Source organism: Erpetoichthys calabaricus, chromosome 3 (genome assembly GCF_900747795.2).
Source record: "Erpetoichthys calabaricus chromosome 3, fErpCal1.3, whole genome shotgun sequence".
Taxonomy (NCBI): Eukaryota; Metazoa; Chordata; class Cladistia; order Polypteriformes; family Polypteridae; genus Erpetoichthys; species Erpetoichthys calabaricus.
In genome coordinates, this window is record NC_041396.2 from 51,534,251 (window position 1) to 51,556,184 (window position 21,934).

At 39.2% G+C, this 21,934-nt stretch overlaps 1 protein-coding gene across 2 annotated transcripts in view; it reads left to right on the plus strand.

Moving 5' to 3' along the window:
* cd2ap (CD2-associated protein) overlaps positions 1–21,934 on the plus strand; it is a 277,447-nt gene that overhangs the window by 131,294 nt on the left and 124,219 nt on the right. For both annotated transcript variants that reach the window (XM_028796811.2, XM_028796810.2), the window contains exons 7-8: positions 11,196–11,271; positions 21,160–21,254. In XM_028796811.2, coding sequence (XP_028652644.1) covers positions 11,196–11,271; positions 21,160–21,254 — 171 coding nt within the window. The remainder of the gene's footprint in view (positions 1–11,195; positions 11,272–21,159; positions 21,255–21,934) is intronic.

Genomic DNA, 21,934 nt, shown 5'->3' on the forward strand with positions numbered 1-21,934 from the left:
TTTGAAGTTTGCGATGGTATGACCCACTGAGCCAGAGTTATCAACCCACCGTATAACATATGCAAGATTGCTGGAGGCAGCCATGGCTGTCAGGTTGTTTGTTCTTTTATCGAGGATATCTCATGATTGGTACATTGTACATTAACGTGCTTGGGCTTGTTTTGATCAGGATAATCTGCTGTAAGTAATAATATTTTACTTGTATATATTTGCTGTTTTAAGGGTTCAGTGCATTGTTTGAAATCTACTCTTCAAGACCTTTTGATTGATGTATAACACTTGGGTATCCCTTGTACAGAACAATTACATTGTTTTCAAATTTTTTTGATAACATTTCATGAAACATCCCACTTTAGATTTCATACCAGATTAAAGTCAAGTGTGCATACTGTAATAGTATCGCTATGAGTGTGTAATAGACACCCGTTGCTTTCAAGCAAGGTATTGTTTGTTTTTGTTGGTGTGTGGTGTTGTTCACCTGTATGATGCAGCAAAGTTGTTTTTTTTTTGTTTGTTTTTTTTAAACATTTTTAAACCTTTCTTCATCAGCAAAAGGTTAATCCTGAACATTTTCTGAAGGTTAAATACTGCGTAGGTTTGAGAAGGTAGAATAAGGTAATTGTCATGTAGAATTACAACAGGTAAAAGCTACTCTGCCTTAAACTGCTTCCTGCACTGCTTCCATTTTCTGAGTGATTGATGGAAAAATGGATTATTAGTATATTGATGATAATTTGTATTAGTGCTGGGCGGTATACCGTTTCATACTGAAAACCATTTTTTATTTTTGTTATGATATGGATTTTTCTTATACCGCAACACCGGTTTAAATTGCCTAAACGACGTTCGGAACGTGGCGCAGCAGGAAACTGTTCAAGTGGGGACCTTTATCACTGCTACACCGCTAATTACAGAGGTGTTGCACGGGGGCTCTTTTTCACTGCTACACTGCTAACTAGGTAGTGGTAGTGTAGGTATTGCATGGTGAAAATGGACAGAGAACATTCCAAAACTGAAGCTGTAGCTGACGATAAAGTTGAACATGATGACACAGAAGAACTTTTGCTGAAAAAAAGGAGTCACGGCCGTTGCCTGGAGATACTTTGGTTTTAAAAGGTCAGATGTGGACCATTATGTTCAAATGTGTAAATACCGTTTCTATACTACTGGATAATACTGCAAGCCAAGTTGTACTTGTTTTATTTATTTTCAATACAGTGTAATGATGTGACGACATGTTGACTTTATTCTCGACATTTCCACTTTAATTTCGACGCTTATGACGAGAATAAAGTCGACATGTTGACTTTATTCTCGTAATTTGTCATTAAAGTAGAACATCGTAAAATGAATATTTAATTTACTAGATTTTCTCAAACCCCGTCATAAGTTATATAGCACATTAAATGCTTTGTGTGAAGTGTTCCCCAAGCCATGTTAAATCAGTACGTGCTACTTAAACTGACTTCCTCTTGTACGAGGAGGCGCCCGCAGCGATCACCGCACAGAATACATTCACTCCATGATATTCGTGCTCTCTGAACATTTAGAATGCTAAGATAAATACTTGATATAATTTTCATGATGAAATGCATTAAAGTATGTATTAATCATGTGGGGGCACGGCGGCGTGAAGGTTGCACTGCTGCCTCGCAGCAAGGGTGTCTCGTTTGTACCCTGCCTTGAATTTGCATGTTTTTCTAGTGGGTTTATTCGGCGAGCTTCAGTTTCCTTTCAATGTCATATAGGATGTGGGGTATTGTTATGCTATATACAAGTGACATCAAGGGCCTTTTGAATCAGAAGAAAAGGGCTTTTAAAGACGGTGATCAGCATGAGCTCAAGCGCGTGCAGAAGGAACTCCGAGTCCAACTCAGGGCGGCGAAGGAGCAGTACAGGAGAAAGCTGGAGCAGAAGTTGCAAAATAACAGCATGAAGGAAGTGTGGGATGGGATGAAGATCATCACTGGCTGCAGCTCGAAGCGGGGTACCACCATTGAGAGAGACGTGAAGAGAGCAAACCAAATGAACAACTTTTTTAACAGGTTTGACCACCCTAACCCACTCTCACTCTCACCTCGGAGTACTGCACCCTCCACACATCCTTCTGCTGATACCAGCATAGGAAAGACATCCCCACCCATAATAACAACAGCGCAAGTGAGCAGAGAGCTGAGGAGACTTTGTGCCAGCAAAGCAGCGGGTCCAGATGGAGTATCGCCACGACTGCTGAAGGTCTGTGCATCGGAGCTGGGGGGTCCTCTACAGCGCATCTTCAACCTGAGCCTGGAACAGGGGAGAGTCCCGAGGCTTTGGAAAACATCTTGTATCACCCCAGTCCCAAAGGTATCACGTCCTAGTGAGCTGAATGACTTTCGGCCTGTTGCTCTGACATCACATGTGATGAAGACCATGGAGAGGCTGCTGCTTCACCACCTTAGGCCACAGGTTCAACACGCCCTTGACCCTCTGCAGTTTGCATATCAGGAGAAGGTGGGAGCGGAAGATGCCATCATCTATATGCTACACCGATCCCTCTCTCACTTGGACAGAGGCAGTGGTGCTGTAAGAATTATGTTTCTAGACTTCTCTAGCGCCTTCAACACAATCCAACCTCTGCTCCTTAGGGACAAGCTGACAGAGATGGGATTAGATTCATACCTAGTGGCATGGATCGTGGACTATCTTAAAGACAGACCTCAGTATGTGCGTCTTGGGAACTGCACGTCTGACATTGTGGTCAGCAACACAGGAGCGCCACAAGGGACTGTACTTTCTCCGGTCCTGTTCAGCCTATATACATCGGACTTCCAATACAACTCGGAGTCCTGCCATGTGCAAAAGTTCGCTGATGACACTGCTATCGTGGGCTGTATCAGGAATGGGCTGGAGGAGGAGTATAGGGACCTAATCAATGACTTTGTTAAATGGTCCGACTCAAACCACCTACACCTGAACACCAGCAAAACCAAGGAGCTGGTGGTGGATTTTAGGAGGCCCAGACCCCTCATAGACCCAGTGATCATCAAAGGTGACTGTGTGCAGATGGTGCAGACCTATAAATATCTGGGAGTGCAGCTGGATGATAAATTAGACTGGACTGCCAATACTGATGCGCTGTGCAAGAAAGGACAAAGCCGGTTATACTTCCTTAGAAGGCTGGCTTCCTTCAACATCTGCAATAAGATGCTGCAGATGTTCTATCAAACAGTTGTGGCGAGCGCCCTCTTCTACGCAGTGGTGTGCTGGGGAGGCAGCATTAAGAGGAAAGACGCCTCACGCCTGGACAAACTGGTGAGGAAGGCAGGCTCTATTGTTGGCATGGAGCTGGACAGTTTAACATCTGTGGCAGAGCGAAGGGCGCTCAGCAGGCTCCTATCAATTATGGAGAATCCACTGCATCCACTTAATAGTATCATCTCCAGACAGAAGAGCAGCTTCAGCGACAGACTGCTGTCACTGTCCTGCTCCACAGACAGATTGAGGAGATCGTTCCTCCCCCAAACTATGCGACTCTTTAATTCCACCAGGGGGGGTAAACGTTAATATTTAACATTATACATAGTCATTGTCTGTTTTTTTTTTTTTTCACCTGTATTATTATCATTCTTTAATTTAATATTATTTATTGTATCAGTATGCTGCTGCTGAAGAATGTGAATTTCCCATTGGGATTAATAAAGTATCTATCTATCTATCTATCTATCTATCTATCTATCTATCTATCTATCTATCTATCGATCGATCGACCCTGGTAGTGTATGTTTTGCTCGTATTCACCCTGCAATGTCCTGGTGACTCGTTCAGGATTTGCTTCTGCCTCGCATGCAGTGCTTGCTGGGATGGGCGCAACCCATCCATGGATGGCATAATTAAACATGTACAGTGATCCCTCGCTATATCGCCTTTCGCGGCTTCACTCCATCGCGGATTTTATATGTAAGCATATCTATAATAATAAAAGGCAAAGCCCTCACTGACTGACTCACTCACTGACTGACTGACTGACTCATCACTAATTCTCCAACTTCCTGTGTAGGTGGAAGGCTGAAATTTGGCAGGCTCATTCCTTACAGCTTACTTACAAAAGTTAGGCAGGTTTCATTTCGAAATTCAAAGCGTAATGGTCATAACTGGAACATATTTTTTGTCCATACACTGTAATGGAGGAGGCGGAGTCACGTATCGCGTCATCACGCCTCCTACGTAATCACGTGAACTAAAAACAAGGAAGACATTTACAGCACGAGTCACACGTGGGAACGAAGGTAAATGACGTTAATTTTTGACTGTCTTTTAATACTGTGTGAGCATACATATTAACACGTGCAATTAAACGTGTGCATTTACGGGGTGATTTCTGAGGCTTAAAAGCTCACCTTTTATCAAACGCGGGAAGAAAGGTAACTGACGTTGTTCACTGTCTTTTAATACTGTGTAACCATACATATTAACACATGTCCAATTAAACGTGTGCATTTACGGGGTGATTTCTCAGGCTTAAAAGCTCGCCTTTTACTAAAAAGGTAAATGCAAAACTATTTTCAATCAGTTTATTGAAACGCTTCCGTTAAGGATTGCAATAACATATTCGCGAGATAAAAGAACGAAGTAGGGGGAAATGGAGGAACAGCCGCAAACAGCGAAGAGCAAAAAATTTATTAAACAATTGAGAACGGAGCGAGTTAAGCATACAAGCATGTTCATAAGGGAAACAAAGCACGGTGTAAAACGTAAGTTTAAATTAAGTTTACAGAAACGCTCCCGCTGCGGATTGCAATAACATATTCGCGAGATAAAAGTTTAATGAGAAGACACGAGGTATAAACGAAGCACACGCCGTGGCGCAACGTTAGGGGCAACAGTTTCAACCATTCTATGATCTGCTTCTCGCAACTGAAAGACGGCACATGGCGGATGTTAGCTGACTTGCTGACCGCAACGTTAGGGGCTTCAACTATGGCGCTGACGCAACATCTCAGTGCCAACACTTTGCACACTGTACTTAAAAGACACGCCCTCCTCACTGGACAGTTAAAAACACCAATCAAACTAACGATGACATCAAGTATTACCCAATCAAAAGTAGGAAAGGAGGCATCTTCATAAAATGCGTGTGGGATGATTTGCATGAGACGCTGCTTTAAAAAAAAAATGATACAAAAAATACGGGATAAATCCCGTCCAGTATTGATTCAAAACGGGACGCGCAATTTCATTCTCAAACGCGGCACGATTCCGTATTTTAAAGGACGGGTGGCAACCCTACAGTGCCAGGTAACCACCCATACAATCAGATTGTGATTCAGACTAGGAATGCAATGAATGTAATTACCCCGATCTACATACAAGGCGAAAGTCTTGCAACATTCAAAGATCATGGTTTGGGATAATTAGTACTTATTAAGTACAACATTGAACATAAAAGAGCTTATGAAGCCTTGAACCGAAAAAAGCAAGATCTCAGAGATCGTAAAAAAAAAAAAGGAGGTAATGTCGTTTTACTCGCTGTAGATTTTAGTCAAACATTACCAGTTATTCCACGAGGGAGACCAGCAGATGAACTCAACGCGTGTTTAAAATCCATGCTTCTCCCACGGTCGGTTATATGTCGCGTGTTCTCGGGTAGGTACACCAAAAAATGTATACATTTAAGCATGTAATGGGCAAAGAAAAAATGACGTATACCCGAAGGCACTGCAGTAGTACTCAATGTAACTTTACTTCTTAAATGTTAATGTTTTACTGTTTAATAATTTATACGCTTCTTATATATTGTTCAAATTCTTTTATCAAAATACCAGTGACAGCGCAATGCACGATAACATGGAGTGAATACACCATACGCATCTGCCCACGGCCGCCCTGGTGTGCGCAGATAGGAGTTGATTCTAAAATAAAATAAACATAAAAAGAGTAATACATTCATCACCCATAAAGCGGATAGCAGACGTGACGTATTATATGTGTACCACATTTCAAGTCAATACGTGAAACGGTTTGCAAGCTACATGTGATTTAAAATCCTGGACAGACCAACGAAAAGCCACGGTAGCAAAGATTTTACTGTTTAATAATTTATATTTATATGAAATGTGCTTCTTATATATTACTTCATATTCTCATATGATAATGATGTTAATGTTGTTTATATTGATTTCTATGTTATTGTAAGTGCATCTATGTGTGTATATGTATGTATGTATGTGTATATATATATATATATATATATATATATATATATATATATATATATATATATATATATATATATATAAAATATATATATAAAAAAATATATGTGTATATGTATATATAATATATCTGTATATGTGTGTGTATATGTATATATATATGACAGCAACACTCATAACAATGACAACACAATTACATTGACAATCATGTTACGTTATTTTTAAAATGTTTCCTTTACTTTTTCATAACCTCTTTAACACACTACTTCTCCGCTGCGAAGCGCGGGTATTTTGCTAGTTTAAATATATATCGTGGATTTTTCGCTGCTTCGCGGGTTTCTGCGGACAATGGGTCTTTTAATTTCTGGTACATGCTTCCTCAGTTGGTTTGCCCAGTTGAATTCATACAAGGGACGCTATTGGCAGATGGCTGAGAAGCTACCCAACTTACTTTCTCTCTCTCTCGCGCTGACGTAGGGGGCTGTGTGCAGCTGCTTCCTGAAGGACATGCTGCACGGTGCTTCGCATACTTAAAAGCTCAAAGGGCACGTATTGATTTTTGACTTTGTTTTTCTGTGGCTCTCTCTCGCTCTCTCTCTCTCTCTCTCTCTTCATGCTCCTGACAGAGGGGGTGTGAGCTGCCGCCTTCAACAGCTTTGTACCGGCGGTGCTTTGCATAGTTAAAAGCCAAAAAGCCCTATTGATTTTTTTTTTGAATGCTTGCTTTGCACTCCTTTGAAAAGGAAGATATGTTTGCATTCTTTCAATTGTGAGACAGAACTGTCATCTCTGTCTTGTCATGGAGCACAGTTTAAACTTTTGAAAAAGAGACAAATGTTTGTTTGCAGTGTTTGAATAACGTTCCTGTCTCTCTACAACCTCCTGTGTTTCTGCGCAAATCTGTGACCCAAGCATGACATTCTAAAAATAACCATATAAACATATGGTTTCTACTTCGCGGATTTTCCTATTTCGCGGGTGGCTCTGGAACGCAACCCCCGCGATGGAGGAGGGATTACTGTATAAAGAAGATATTTCTAAAGTTCTGAACACTCTGTGGGCTAAGTTTATAACTAGTTTTAATTTCACAAAGACATTATCGTGTAGTGATTGGTTATGTGGAGAAAGAAAAAGGATAGGAACTGGGGTTTTGGTACGTCAGACAGACAGCACGCAATAAAGAAAACCCGCTCAGAAGAACATCCATTGAATTCTGTGTTTGTGTCTCCGACCACCAGATCACTGATCTTAAGCTACGGATGGAAAATAACTCTCTCAAACTTAATGCCAATAAAACTGAAGTGTTCCTGGTAGGCCCCAAACTCTCTACTTTCTAAGGCATCCGACATTCTCTTTTTCGATTGATGGTACACCTGTCAAACCTGCCTCTGTTGTCAGAAATCTTGTTTTGTTTGATTCGTCACTTAACTGTGTCTCTGTCCAAAATTTCATTCTATTATCTCTGTAACATTGCCCACCTCCATCCATTTTTGTCCTTTAATGATGCTCAAGAGGTTCATTGTTTCATAATGTCTCGTATTGATTATTGTAATTCCCTCTGCATCGGTCTTCCTGAAAAATCTATACAGAAGCTACAGTACATTCAGAACTCCACTGCCAGAATCCTAACCCACACAAAGCGTTCTGCTCACATCTCCCCTGTTCTCTCCCAGCTTCACTGGTTACCGGTTCCATCAAGGATTAAATTCAAGATTCTTCTTCTCACCCTCAAAGCCCTACATAACTTTGCCCCCCTCTACCTCACTCACCTCCTTGCTCCATACACTCCTTGTCACTCTCTCAGGTCCTTGAGCAGTAATCTCCTTACTGTCCCACACCCAGACTCTTCACCCTGGGAGGCAGGTCCTTCAGTGTTATGGCCCTTCAACTCTGGAACCCTCTTCCTCAGTCTCTCCGAGATTGCTTCTCTTTCTCCACCCTTAAATCTCACCTCAAAACATTACTCTTTGACGAACTTTTTTTCGAACTGTTGTTTTTTTGTTCCTCCCCGTATGTAAAGTGAACTTGGGTTTGTGAAAGGCTTACTATTTTTTATTATTATTACCCCTAGGTATTTAAACTAATCTGCTAAAATAAATGGTAAAATGTCCAGTCTAATATTGTGTGCTAGAGAGCTCACTGGAAAAAGCACTATTTTATTCAAATAAATTTTCAATCCAAATCTCCTTTGAAATTCAAATAGTGCATTGAGTATTACTGGTTATGGAACTTTGTGAGATTGCTATTTTCAGTACCATAAAGTAGTTTTATCCGTGCACATATGTTTGGGCCAACCCAAATGCAATGTGGTGAATAAGTGGATCCCATTCAATCATGTCAAATGCTTTTTCAGTGTGAAAATATAAGATCTCTGGTGTGCTCAATTTTATTGGTGTGTATATTACATTAAACAAGCATCGAAGATCAGAAGCTAAGTGTCTGCCTTTAATAAATCCGGTTTGATATTGTGATATTACAGAAGGAAGCATTTTCTCTATCCTTCTAGCTAGTACTTTGGACAGTATTTTAATATCACTGGCGGGCTTCACCCCCTGCTCGCTTCGCTCGCCAACCCCCGTTTTTGTTTTTCCAGATACACACGTTTAAGAGTTTTGTTTCTTTGAATTGTTGCTATTTCATTAGTTCCACTTTTATTTCTGAACCTCTGTAAAAACAATATTTGGAATCTTTCGAGTCCCAATGTGCTGAATCTATTAAATGAGGTCCGTGAGATGTGTTTAATGACTTTGTACCAATCATTCAGGATAGGTTTCTCTGTTTAGAATTTCAGCACAGACAAAACAATCCACATCATCAGCAGTTAATAATGTTTTTTGCAAAGTAACCAATAAATGCATGTGAGGTAAACTCCGTTTTTGAAATTCTCTTGACTTAAATTTCAAAGCCTTACAATATTTACTTACTTCTAACGTATCACCTGTGTCCATATATTCGATCACTATTCGACATTTTGTTATTTCTCCGAGTAATAATTTCTCTTTCTTTGCGCTAATGCAATGTTTACTTTCTTTGTTTTGACACTGTCGTTGTTTTCTGCTTTCATATTCTGTATCTTGCTCTGCATGTGTTTCGTGCCTTTGTTTTTTTTGAAGCTTTTGTATTCCAGTTTTCATTATCTCCAACCTGCTCTCCATGTGTTTGGCCCCCTTTTTTAACCTCTGTATGACGTTTTACTTTGTTTTCTACTCAGTCTTTTATTTCTGACCTCGCTTTATCCTGCTTTTGTTTCAATGACACCTGGTCCGTGGTGATTATATTTTCCCTTTTTAAGGTAATAATTTCCATTTGTTTGCGATCTTGTGATCTTTACTGTACTGTCAATAATGCATCACTGTAATGTGATTCACCTATGCTGTATAGTTTGGACTTGTGAGGATGATGTACGTTTAATATGGAGCGTTCGCCCGTGTCACTCTGGGGCCCCCCACTGTTAATACGGAGCTCCTTCCGTACTATTATGCGTTGCATTGTGGACCACTGCGGACTCCGTAGTGTTTCCCGTTTCACTTTGTATCTCGGTTCTGCTTTGCCTCCGCAGTTTGAGACGCGCGTTGTAGGCGTCTACGTTCATTATATCTGTCCATGCGGGCTCGTTGTTGTAGCTGTGTTAGTTGTTGAGCTGTTTGGTTTTGGAGCCGAGACAGTTTTGCTTCCGCGGTTTCAGACGCGTGTCCGTACTATCTCGGGTTTGATGTGTGAACCTTTGTGGACTCCGTAGTGTGTCCCGTTTTACTCTGGGGCGGGGCGTTGACTCCTTTTGTTTTACTATGTCTCCTGCGTCCATGGGCATGTACCTGCTTCCATATTGCTTCTCTCCCGTTTCACTCAGGGGCAGGGGGCTTTGTGTGGCGCCTGAGTGTCGTTCGTAGTCTCTCCCGTTTCGCTCTGGGGTGGGGGGGCTTTGTGTGGCGCCTGCGCACGTTCGTAGTCTCTCCCGTTTCACTCTGGGGAGGGGGGCTTTGTGTGGCGCCTGCGCACTATGTCTCCTGCGTCCACGGGCATGTACCTGCTTCCATATCCGGTTTACCATTCTCGGTTAGTAATATGGATTATTCAGTGAAATTGGTCTATAAGATGCACATTGTAAAATGTCATTACTTTTCTATAGAAAGACTGTAATTAATGCTTGGCGAAAAGTTCGAGATAACTTATTTGAAAATGTTTTTATAAAATTACACTGGATGGCCATCAGGCCATCCACGTTGGAGTGAGTTTATAGCATCCATTAATTCTGAAAGTGTCAAGAGGTTTGTCCTGTTCCCCTGCACTAAGTATCTAGCTGTGATATTTGTAATGCATCAAAAAACTCATTAGATTGCATCTTATCTTCTTTAAATTGATATTCAGTTTTGCTTGGAGATGAATTCGGTACAATTCTCATCAGCTAATGACACGGGGTTAAGATGCCAGCTACAACATGAGTATGTGGGGAATAGTGATTTAAGCTCCCTGATCAGAGGGGCATAGTCAGAGATAACAATAGCATCATACTGGCAAGATTTGATAGTGGTTGATAAATTATTATCTATAAAGAAGTAATCAGTTCTTGAGTAACTGTGATGAATTGAAGCAGAGGAATATGCTCTTGAGTTTGGATTTAAAAATTTCCATGGATCTGATAATTTATGATCCACTGCAAAGTGTAATTATTTTTGCCTGCACACTATGTCTCCTGCGTCCACAGGCAGGTCCCTGCATCCATATCCAGTTTACCATTTCTCTCCCGTTTCACTCTGGGGAGGGGGGCTTTGTGTGGCGCCTGCACACTATGTCTCCTGCGTCCACGGGCAGGTCCCTACGTCCATATCCGGTTTACCATTCTCAGTTAGTAATATGGATATTTCTCCACTTCATAAATGATAATATTTTGACACTACTAGCCTTAATTTGATAATTACGTAGTTATCTGACTGTCTAGAAAGAAAGCTAATAATTAAAAATTTTCAAATTTTTATTGATTTTATATTTAACTATTTTTAGCCTTTGCCACCAATTATGAAGCCTGCTAATGTGAACATGACAGATGTGATTAAACCAGAAGAAGGCACACTCAAAGGTAAAATTTTCCTGTTATTATGGACTACTTAAAGTACCAATTTTCTTTTGAAATTAGTCACAGTTATGTTAACATTTGTAAAGAAATTTTCTACAGTTTTATGAGGCTTGCATATTTTGATGTGATAAGTATATATTTTCATTTTATTATTATTTTGTAAAATCTAGTTAAATTTAATTTCATATGGTTTGTTTCAGTATGGTAAACCTTAAATGAGCCACGACTCTCCAGGTGGCAGGTATATGGCATTCATTTAGCTAAAATGTTACTACTGTAAAGAGATTTCTTACTAATGTTTAACATACAGTTCTTACTACTCAAAAGAGGCTAACACATCGTCTAGAATTTACTTGTGGTGTCGTACAACCTTTTTCAGTTTTTTATGAATTTTTCTTTATTTATAATTGTCATTCACTGCTAAGTTTTTTTTATTTACTTTTTTTAAACACTGGTTTTGTAATATAAACTGACTGGTTTTGTAACATAAATTAACACTTGCACTTTTGATTTAAAAAAGTTTCGGAAATGCAAGGTCTTTGCTTTTATTGAGAATTTTCTTATTTTTGCTTTTTTTGTGTGCAGTAAATTGCACTCTGTAGTTGAAATCCTTTCCAGGAAATGGAAAGTTTTTGTTGCCATGTTTGATTACTAGAGAGCGCTTGTCTTTTGCTTTGAGAACTTTTGCTCATCATTATCTACTTATCTAAACTGTTGGAACTTTCTAGCTGTTATCTGGAGACTTGATGTATTTTCAATATATACAGTAACAGTGTAGATTTCCAGGTCCATGCAACTTTAGTTTGGATTAAGTTAGGATTATAGACCTTAGTCTGTAGGGGATCTTTTGTTCCCTAAAGCATCCTCTTAAGAATGCATTAATTCAGTTGTTATTTTCTCAGTGAGACACATCAACAGGTTCTCATTTATGTTGACTGTGACATTTTCTTAATAGGCTACACATAGCAATAAAGTATTTTTCTAAACATGGAATGTTGAAATAATGTGTCAAGAACTGTTCAATCAAAATAAAGCCCCCAAGCCTGCATTCTTTATAGCTAGGCCCCTTCTACCTATAGAAACTGGAGTATTGGACAGTCATATGCAGATGAAGGCATTGCTTCTATAAAATAAGCAGTTAACTAGAATATATGTTTAAACTCTAATATTGTATGATTAATGTGAAAGTGAGTTAGTAACTAGAGCTTTTTAAATTAGTCAGTCATGTCAGTCAGTCAGTCAGTCATTTTCAAACCCATTATATCCTAACACAGGGTCACTGGGGTCTGCTGGAGCCAATCCCAGCCAGCACAGGGTGCAATTCAGGAACAAATTCCGGGCAGGGAGCCAGCCCACTGCAGGGGACACACACACCCACACACCAAGCACACACTAAGGACAATTTAGGATCGCCAATGTACCTAACCTGCATGTCTTTGGACTGTGGGAGGAAACCCACTCAGTCACGGGGAGAACATGCAAACTCCACGCAGGAAGGACCCGGGAAGTGAACCCAGGTCTCCTTACTGCAAGGCAGATTCTTTTCTATACCCACTATATATGTGTGTGTGTGTGTGTGTATATATGTGTGTGTGTTTGTATATGTATGTATATATGTATATGTATACAAGGGGCTCCGCCCCCTGCTCGCTTCACTCGCCAACCCCTGTGTTTGGTTTACCGGATATACAATACAATTTATTTTTTGTATAGCCCAAAATCACACAAGAAGTGCCGCAATGGGCTTTAACAGGCCCTGCCTCTTGACAGCCCCCCAGCCTTGACCCTCTAAGAAAAAACTCCCAAAAAAAAACCCTTGTAGGGAAAAAATGGAAGAAACCTAGGGAAAGGCAGTTCAAAGAGAGACCCCTTTCCAGGTAGGTTGGGCGTGCAGTGGATGTCAAAAAGAAGGGGGTCAATACAATACAGTACAATACATAGAACAGAATAAATCCTCAATACAGTATAAAAATAAAAATTCTAGAAGTACGGAGTAGAATTTCACATTAGATGATATCACATAATACGATTTGGATTTGTTTTAAGTCCTGGAGACCTCATTCATCAAGCTGCCTCCCCCATTTTACCATTCCACATCTGAAATAGCGCTAATCCGATGAAAGGACCCCTCATTCCCATGTCCACATTCATCAGGGATGATTTTAGCTTAGGCAGGCAATCTACAATTTAAAGAGATTATTTTCTTGTGAATTGTTACATATGCGTTATTTTCACTTTAAAAACTTTTGTAAAAACAATACTTGTTTCTTTACTTCCTGCCCCGCGCGTGGTTACATCTCTTTCTTCCCAGAAGTGTAATACAATAATCCCTCGCTATATCGCGCTTCGCCTTTCGCGGCTTCACTCCATCGCGGATTTTATATGTAAGCATATTTAAATATATATCGCGGATTTTTCGCTGCTTCGCGGGTTTCTGCGGACAATGGGTCTTTTAATTTCTGGTACATGCTTCCTCAGTTGGTTTGCCCAGTTGATTTCATACAAGGGACGCTATTGGCAGATGGCTGAGAAGCTACCCAACTTACTTTTCTTTCTCTCTCTCTCTGTCTGATCCTGACGTAGGGGGTGTGAGCAGGGGGGCTGTTCGCACACCTAGACAATACGGACGCTCGTCTAAAAATGCTGAAAGATTATCTTCACGTTGCTACCTTCTGTGTGCAGCTTTTAAGTATGCTGCACGGTGCTTCGCATACTTAAAAGCTCAAAGGGCACGTACTGATTTTTTTATCTGTCTCTCTCTCTCTCTATCTCTCTCTAACTCTCTCTCTCTCTCTGCTCCTGACGGAGGGGGTGTGAGCTGCCGCCTTCAACAGCTTTGTGCCGCGGTGCTTCGCATACTTAAAAGCAAACAGCCCTATTGATTCGTTTGCTCCTTTGAAGAGGAAGATATGTTTGCATTCTTTTAATTGTGAGACTGAACTGTCATCTCTGTCTTGTCATGGAGCACAGTTTAAACTTTTGAAAAAGAGACAAATGTTTGTTTGCAGTGTTTGAATAACGTTCCTGTCTCTCTACAACCTCCTGTGTTTCTGCGCAAATCTGTGACCCAAGCATGACAATATAAAAATAACCATATAAACATATGGTTTCTACTTCGCGGATTTTCTTATTTTGCGGGTGGCTCTGGAACGCAACCCCCGCGATGGAGGAGGGATTACTGTACTGCTCGTGTTGTGAAGGGTGTTGCGGCTGAACGTACGCTAAGGATATGCCTTTGGATCATTTGCTGTCTTTGCTGCTTGCTAGCTGCCTCTTCTGCCTGTCGCATGTGTGTGCAAAAGCAATCCAACAACTGCTAGCTTAGAGGTCTGTTGACTTGTTTTAAATGATGGCTCACTGCCTGGTCTTGCGTGACGTTGTAAAAGCAATACAGAGGAACCTCAGTTCACAAATGTCTCGGTACATGTACAAATCGGTTTACAACCAAAAAGTTTGCCAAACCTTTGCCTCGGTTCACCACCACACACTCGGTATACGAACAAGCCAGTTTCCCTTTCGGTTTGTACATGTTCAGTCTCTCCCTGTGCACTTCTGTGCAGCAAGCAAGAGAGAGAGAGCGAGGGAGCGCGACACACACACACACACACAGGCAGCGCGAGAGAGAGACGCACTGCAAGAGTGAGACAGACGCGCACACACACACACAGATAGCGCGAGAGAGAGCTGGACGCATAAGGTAGGAAGGCAGTTAAAGAATGCACTGGGCTTGATTTTGTTTTCACTTCTGTTTACAGCGATCGGTTCATAGCGTGCATTGTTGCAATGTTACTTTTCTTGGTGGATTATTAAATTTTTTCAAATGTTCATTTTTTTCCCTGCGCTTAAAACTCATAAAAAAAAAAAAAAAAAGTGTTTTTAGCCAGTGGTTGGTAGCACTATAGCGCGAACTATTTCTGTGTTAGTTTTCTCTGTTGTTCAAGGTTTTCTCAGTGTTGTTCAATGTTTTTACATTTACAGTGGGGCAAAAAAGTATTTAGTCAGCCACTTTAGTAAGTTCTCCCACTTAAAAAGATGAGAGAGGCCTGTAATTTCCATCATAGGTATACCTCAACTATGAGAGACAAAATGAGAAAAAAAAAAATCCAGAAAATCACATTGTCTGATTTTTGAAGAATTTATTTGCAAATTATGGTGGAAAATAAGTATTTGGTCAATAACAAAAGTTCATCTCAATACTTTGTTATATACCCTTTGTTGTCAATGACAGAGGTCAAACATTTTCTGTAAGTCTTCACAAGGTTTTCACACACTGTTGCTGGTATTTTGGCCCATTCCTCCATGCAGATCTCCTCTAGAGCAGTGATGTTTTGGGGCTGTCGCTGGGCAACACGGACTTTCAATTCCCTCCAAAGATTTTCTATGGGGTTGAGATCTGGAGACTGGCTAGGCCACTCCAGGACCTTGAGATGCTTCTTATGAAGCCACTCCTTCGTCACCCGGGCGGTGTGTTTGGGATCATTGTCATGCTGAAAGACCCAGCCACGTTTCATCTTCAATGCCCTTGCTGATGGAAGGAGGTTTTCACTCAAAATCTGACGATACGTGGCCCCATTCCTTCTTTCCTTTACACGGATCAGTCGTCCTGGTCCCTTTGCAGAAAAACAGCCCCAAAGCATGATGTTTCCACCCCCATGCAACTCAGCATTCTTTCTCCTCCAAACATGACGAGTACAGTTTTTACCAAAAAGTTCTATTTTGGTTTCATCTGACCATATGACATTCTCCCAATCCTCTTCTGGATCATCCAAATGCTCTCTATCAAACTTCAGACGGGCCTGCACATGTACTGGCTTAAGCAGGGGGACACGTCTGGCACTGCAGGATTTGAGTCCCTGGCGGCGTAGTGTGTTACTGATGGTAGCCTTTGTTACTTTGGTCCCAGCTCTCTGCAGGTCATTCACTAGGTCCCCCCGTGTGGTTCTGGGATTTTTGCTCACCGTTCTTGTGATCATTTTGACCCCACGGGGTGAGATCTTGCGTGGAGCCCCAGATCGAGGGAGATTATCAGTGGTCTTATATGTCTTCCATTTTCTAATAATTGCTCCCACAGTTGATTTCTTCACACCAAGCTGCTTGCTTATTGTAAATTCAGTCTTCCCAGCCTGGTGCAGGTCTACAATTTTGTTTCTGGTGTCCTTTGACAGCTCTTTGGTCTTGGCCATAGTGGAGTTTGGAGTGTGACTGTTTGAGGTAGTGGACAGGTGTCTTTTATATTGATAACGAGTGTCTTTTAGCAAACTCCATGCGAGAGTTGGCCTTAATTCTAAGCGGTATGTGTGGAGACAACCAGGCACTTCTCATCACTTGTCCAATACAGTCCCCACAGTGAAGCATGGCAGTGGCAGCATCATGCTGTGGGGGTGTTTTTCAGCTGCAGGGACAGGTTGCAATCGAGGGAAAGATGAATGCGGCCAAGTACAGGGATATCCTGGACAAAAACCTTCTCCAGAGTGCTAAGGACCTCAGACTGGGCCGAAGGTTTACCTTCCAACAAGACAATGACCCTAAGCACACAGCTAAAATAACGAAGGAGTGGCTGTTCTTGAATGGCCCAGCCAGAGCCCTGACTTAAACCCAATTGAGCATCTCTGGAGAGACCTAAAAATGGCTGTCCACCAACGTTTACCATCCAACCTGACAGAACTGGAGAGGATCTGCAAGGAGGAATGGCAGAGGATCCCCAAATCCAGGTGTGAAAAACTTGTTGCATCTTTCCCAAGAAGACTCATGGCTGTATTAGCTCAAAAGGGTGCTTCTACTAAATACTGAGCAAAGGGTCTGAATACTTAGGACCATGTGATATTTCAGTTTTTCTTTTTAATAAATCTGCAACAATTTCAAAAATTCTTTTTTTTGTCTGTCAATATGGGGTGCTGTGTGTACATTAATGAGGGAAAAAATTAATTTAAATGATTTTATCAAATGGCTGCAATATGACAAAAGAGTGAAAAATTGAAGGGGGTCTGAATACTTTCCGTACCCACTGTATATATATATATATATATATATATACATATATATATATAAAATGTGTGTGTATATGTAAATATGTGTATATGTATATACAGTAATCCCTCGCTATATCGCGCTTCGACTTTCGCGGCTTCACTCTATCGCGGATTTTATATGTAAGCATATTTAAATATATATCGCAAATTTTTTGCTGGTTCGCGGATTTCTGCGGACAATGGGTCTTTTAATTTCTGGTACATGCTTCCTCAGTTGGTTTGCCCAGTTGATTTCATACAAGGGACGCTATTGGCAGATGGCTGAGAAGCTACCCAACCAAAGCGCGTATTACGTATTAAATAAAACTCCTCAAATATATTGTGAGCATGGGGGCTGTTCGCACCCCTAGAGGATACGGCCGCTCCTCAAAAAACGCTGAAAGATTACCTTCACATTGCTGCCAAACCTGGTGGGCTTACATGTGGCTGCTTTGTCAAGCAATATGCTTCCCGTGCGGTGCTTTGCATACTTAAAAGATCAAACAGCACGTATTGATTTTTGATTGTTTGTTTTTCTCTGTCTCTCTCACTCTCTCTGACATTCTCTGCTCCTGACGGAGGGGGTGTGAGCAGAGGGGCTGTTCGCACACTGGCCTAGAGGATACGGATGCTCCTCTACAAAAAAGCTGAAAGACTACCTTCACATTGCTCTCTACCTTGCAGCTGCTTTGTCCGGCGGTGCTTCGCATACTTAAAAGCCAAACATCCCTGTTGATTTTTGATTGTTTGCTTTTCTCTCTCTCTCTGACATTCTCTGCTCCTGACGCGCAGTCCTTTGAAGAGGAAGATATGTTTGCATTTTTTTAATTGTGAGACGAAACTGTTATCTCTGTCTTGTCATGGAGCACAGTTTAAACTTTTGAAAAAGAGACAAATGTTTGTTTGCAGTGTTTGAATAAAGTTCCTGTCTCTCTACAACCTCCTGTGTTTCTGTGCAAATCTGTGACCCAAGAATGACAATATAAAAATAACCATATAAACATATGGTTTCTACTTTGCGGATTTTTGCCTTTCGCGGGGGGTTCTGGAACGCAACCCCCGCGATCGAGGAGGGATTACTGTGTATGTGTGTATATATATATATATATATATATATATATATATATATGTGTGTATGTGTATATATATATATATATATATATATATATAATATGTGTATGTATATATATATATATATATATATATATATACACACACATATATATATATATATATATATATATATATATATGTGTATATATATGTGTGTATGTGTATATATATATGTGTGTATGTGTATATATATATATATATATATATATATATATATATATATGTGTGTATATATGTATAATATATAAACTGCACAAAAAAATTAAAGGAACACATCAGATCTCAATGGGAAAAAAATCATGCTGGATATCTATGCTGATATGGACTGGGTAATGTGTTAGGAATGAAAGGATGCCAAATTGTTTGATGGAAACGAAAATTATCAACTTACAGATGGCTGAATTCACAGACACCCTGAAAATTAAAGTGAAAAAATGATGCGACAGGCTAGTCCATTTTGCCGAAATTTCATTGCAGTAACTCAAAATTGTACTCAGTAGTTTGTATGGCCCCCACGTACTTGTATGCATGCCTGACAATGTTTTCCTGTTCAAATATGTTGAAAAAATAACAATTTCTACAGGGAAATTTTTCACATGACTAAATTTACTCAGATGAATATATTGTTATAAGAGTAATCCCTTGGAAAAAATGTCAATCATTTTCAAGCCAAATAAAATGATTTATGGTTATGTTTTTGCTTCTCCGCAGTAAGTAGAACAGAAGTCAATCCGTTTGCTCTTAAAAATTTTTCTTTGTTGTGGGTGCTCTCTCACTATTATGTCCACTAAAGTAGCAGTCGAAGCCTACAGAGAAAGCTCTTCCTTCAATTCACTGGTTAAAGTAAGATATATTTACTAGGTGGTGGTTGTGTTTCAACATCCCTATAAACCCTGCATGTCACAATAAATAAGACTGGGTAGTTTAATTTGCTATAGCTTAACTGACAGTGTGTAAGAATTAGAGAGGTATGAATGATTATAAAAATGTGCAGTTGCACAAATTTGAAAATCTGCAGCATCTCATTATAAAACAAATCTGCAAAAGACTAGAAGTTTCTCTTTTTTTTTCCCTTGTATGTATACCTAATATCACAATTAGAGGGTATTTGGGAGTTAATATATTATTTAAATTTTAAATTAAATTTTTTTTGTTATACTGTAGTATACATAGATCAAACCTGCTTAAATGTGATAATTGATATAAAAGACTTGTTAGCAATGGTTAAATTAACATTTAACCTCTAGCTTGTGGACCTTTAAAGCTGTGGATCAGAAAGAAGAACAGGGTTTTCAATATAAACAGGACAGCAATTGCTTGGAAAAACAACTTTTTTTTAAAAAATCTCACAAATTATAGCACAGAGGGAGAACATATTGTTGTGTTGTAGCTATATTTAGGGTTTGGGGTGCTGGTAGAAAGAGGCCTCCCACGTGCACTGAAGTAAAAAGGGGAAGGAAAATTGTTAGTCAGGTGTGGTGTTGTGTGAGACGATGTGCAACCTGCAAAGTCTATATAGGTAGTATAGTATACATCATAGGTTTCTAGAATTACAATGAAGAACCACTGACTACAGTGTCACTAAGTTATCAGATGAGGCAATATGTGTCATAAATGATTTTCATAAAGTATTGGGCAACATCTCATAATTGAAACACTCTGAAGTAATATTTGGTTGAAAGAAAAGTACAACCCTTTAATTATTTCTGTTCTGTACTGTAACAGAATAAAATATATATAGTACAGTATGTAATAAAGAAGATCATTACTTCAACAAAATCAAAGAGGAGTATAAGTAGCAAAGGTTTGGGGAGAGAAAGACCAACATTGATTTTTAGGTGGGCACTACCGCAGTACAATACTTTGTATAGTTTAACAGAAATACTTGTCAGCAATAAGTTTTATTTAAACTACTTTAAATGTAATGAATTATTAGTATTATTATTACTTTCCTCAAAATGTTATTCTATACAGTAAAACACAAATGCAAAAGTACTGCTTGGAAATGCAGCAAAAGATTGTTGTAAACACATATCTTTTCTTTAAACATTCTAATAGAGAAATGCCTATTTAAGGTTTTGTAACAGCCTAGACAAAATATAGATTCAAACCCCTTAATGTGCCATGACATGAAAAGTACTGCTTTTATATATGAAAAATCCTACTAATGTCATTTTATGGAAATAGAGCAAGTGAAAGTGAGCCAAAATTCATCTACAGCTCCTTGGGATATGGGCTAAATACAAGAAAAGTCTTTTGAATGTTATTTACTCTGTGTGTTATAACACTTTATTGAATTCTATAAAAATAAAAAAAAAATCTTCATTTTTATATGGGACATTAAGTGTTTAATCATTCTTCTTCCATAGTTTGATAGTTAAATGGTAAGAATTATTCTGCAGTTTTGAATTTTAGTCTATTTAACACAGCTAATACAGATATACTATATAGTTAAAATAATTCTATATTTAACCATTTGTTTTCTAATTTATGTTCTTGTTGACTTAAACAGTTATGGGAAGGTTCTGATATTATTTACTATTTCAATTTAAGTAGAAATCCTCCCCAAGTGCAAACCAGCTGTTAAAGAAATAATTTAACCAGGCATGATTACAGAATTTATATGAATGGTCCTTGATGGTTTTTGCATCTGTCTTCAACTGTGTTAAGACTTCTAAGATCTAACTATTTAATAGTATACACTGTAGATGAAAATCAAAAAATCAAAGTAAGCTTAATTATGTGTTTGTTCTGTGTTTTAACTGTACAGTTAAGGAATATTGTAAAGCTTGCTTTACTTATGAAGGGACAAATGAAGATGAACTTAGTCTAAAAGAAGGTGACATCATACGCATACTGAGTAAGGTAAGAACAGCACTTGTATATATTTTTTTAATTTGGTATTTTAATTATTGCTTTTATGATAGCAAAACTTGTAAGGAGATACTCAACTAGTGCTGATCTGATATACAAGACCAAGTGGCTTGTAATGATTGTAACCATACTATAATGCCTTAAAGGCAACAGAGTTTGTAGAACTTACTTGAACCAGTCAGTCATTCTCCATTTGACAGTCTGAAGCAGAAAAGCAATCAGGTTAAATGTAAAATTTGCAAATTACTGAGAAGGAGGCATTCCTTTTTTATTATGATCTAAGTTTTTATGATCATGGCCTTAGTTTAATCATTTGATGACATAGGATTAGCCATTCCTAACAGAATATGCTGTTACTTTGAAGAAGACAGTGGTTTATTTAGTGTTTTTTTTTTCTTCCCTCTGCATCAAATTTACTCACTAATTTATTTGCACAGTGAACTATACTACACTTTATTTTTACTTGTCTTGAGACAAGTGATATATGGTATATTATGTGTATCATTTTAAAAGCCTATACTGAAAAACAACTGATTCACTTAAATTCTATGCAAAGAAAAAAAACGTAAGAGACTAAACAGCAGATGTATACAAGGCAACAAAGAATACTTCATTTTGTTCTCCAGAAAGAACAATGAAAAAATAGACTTGCGAAAACATCAATAAGGATT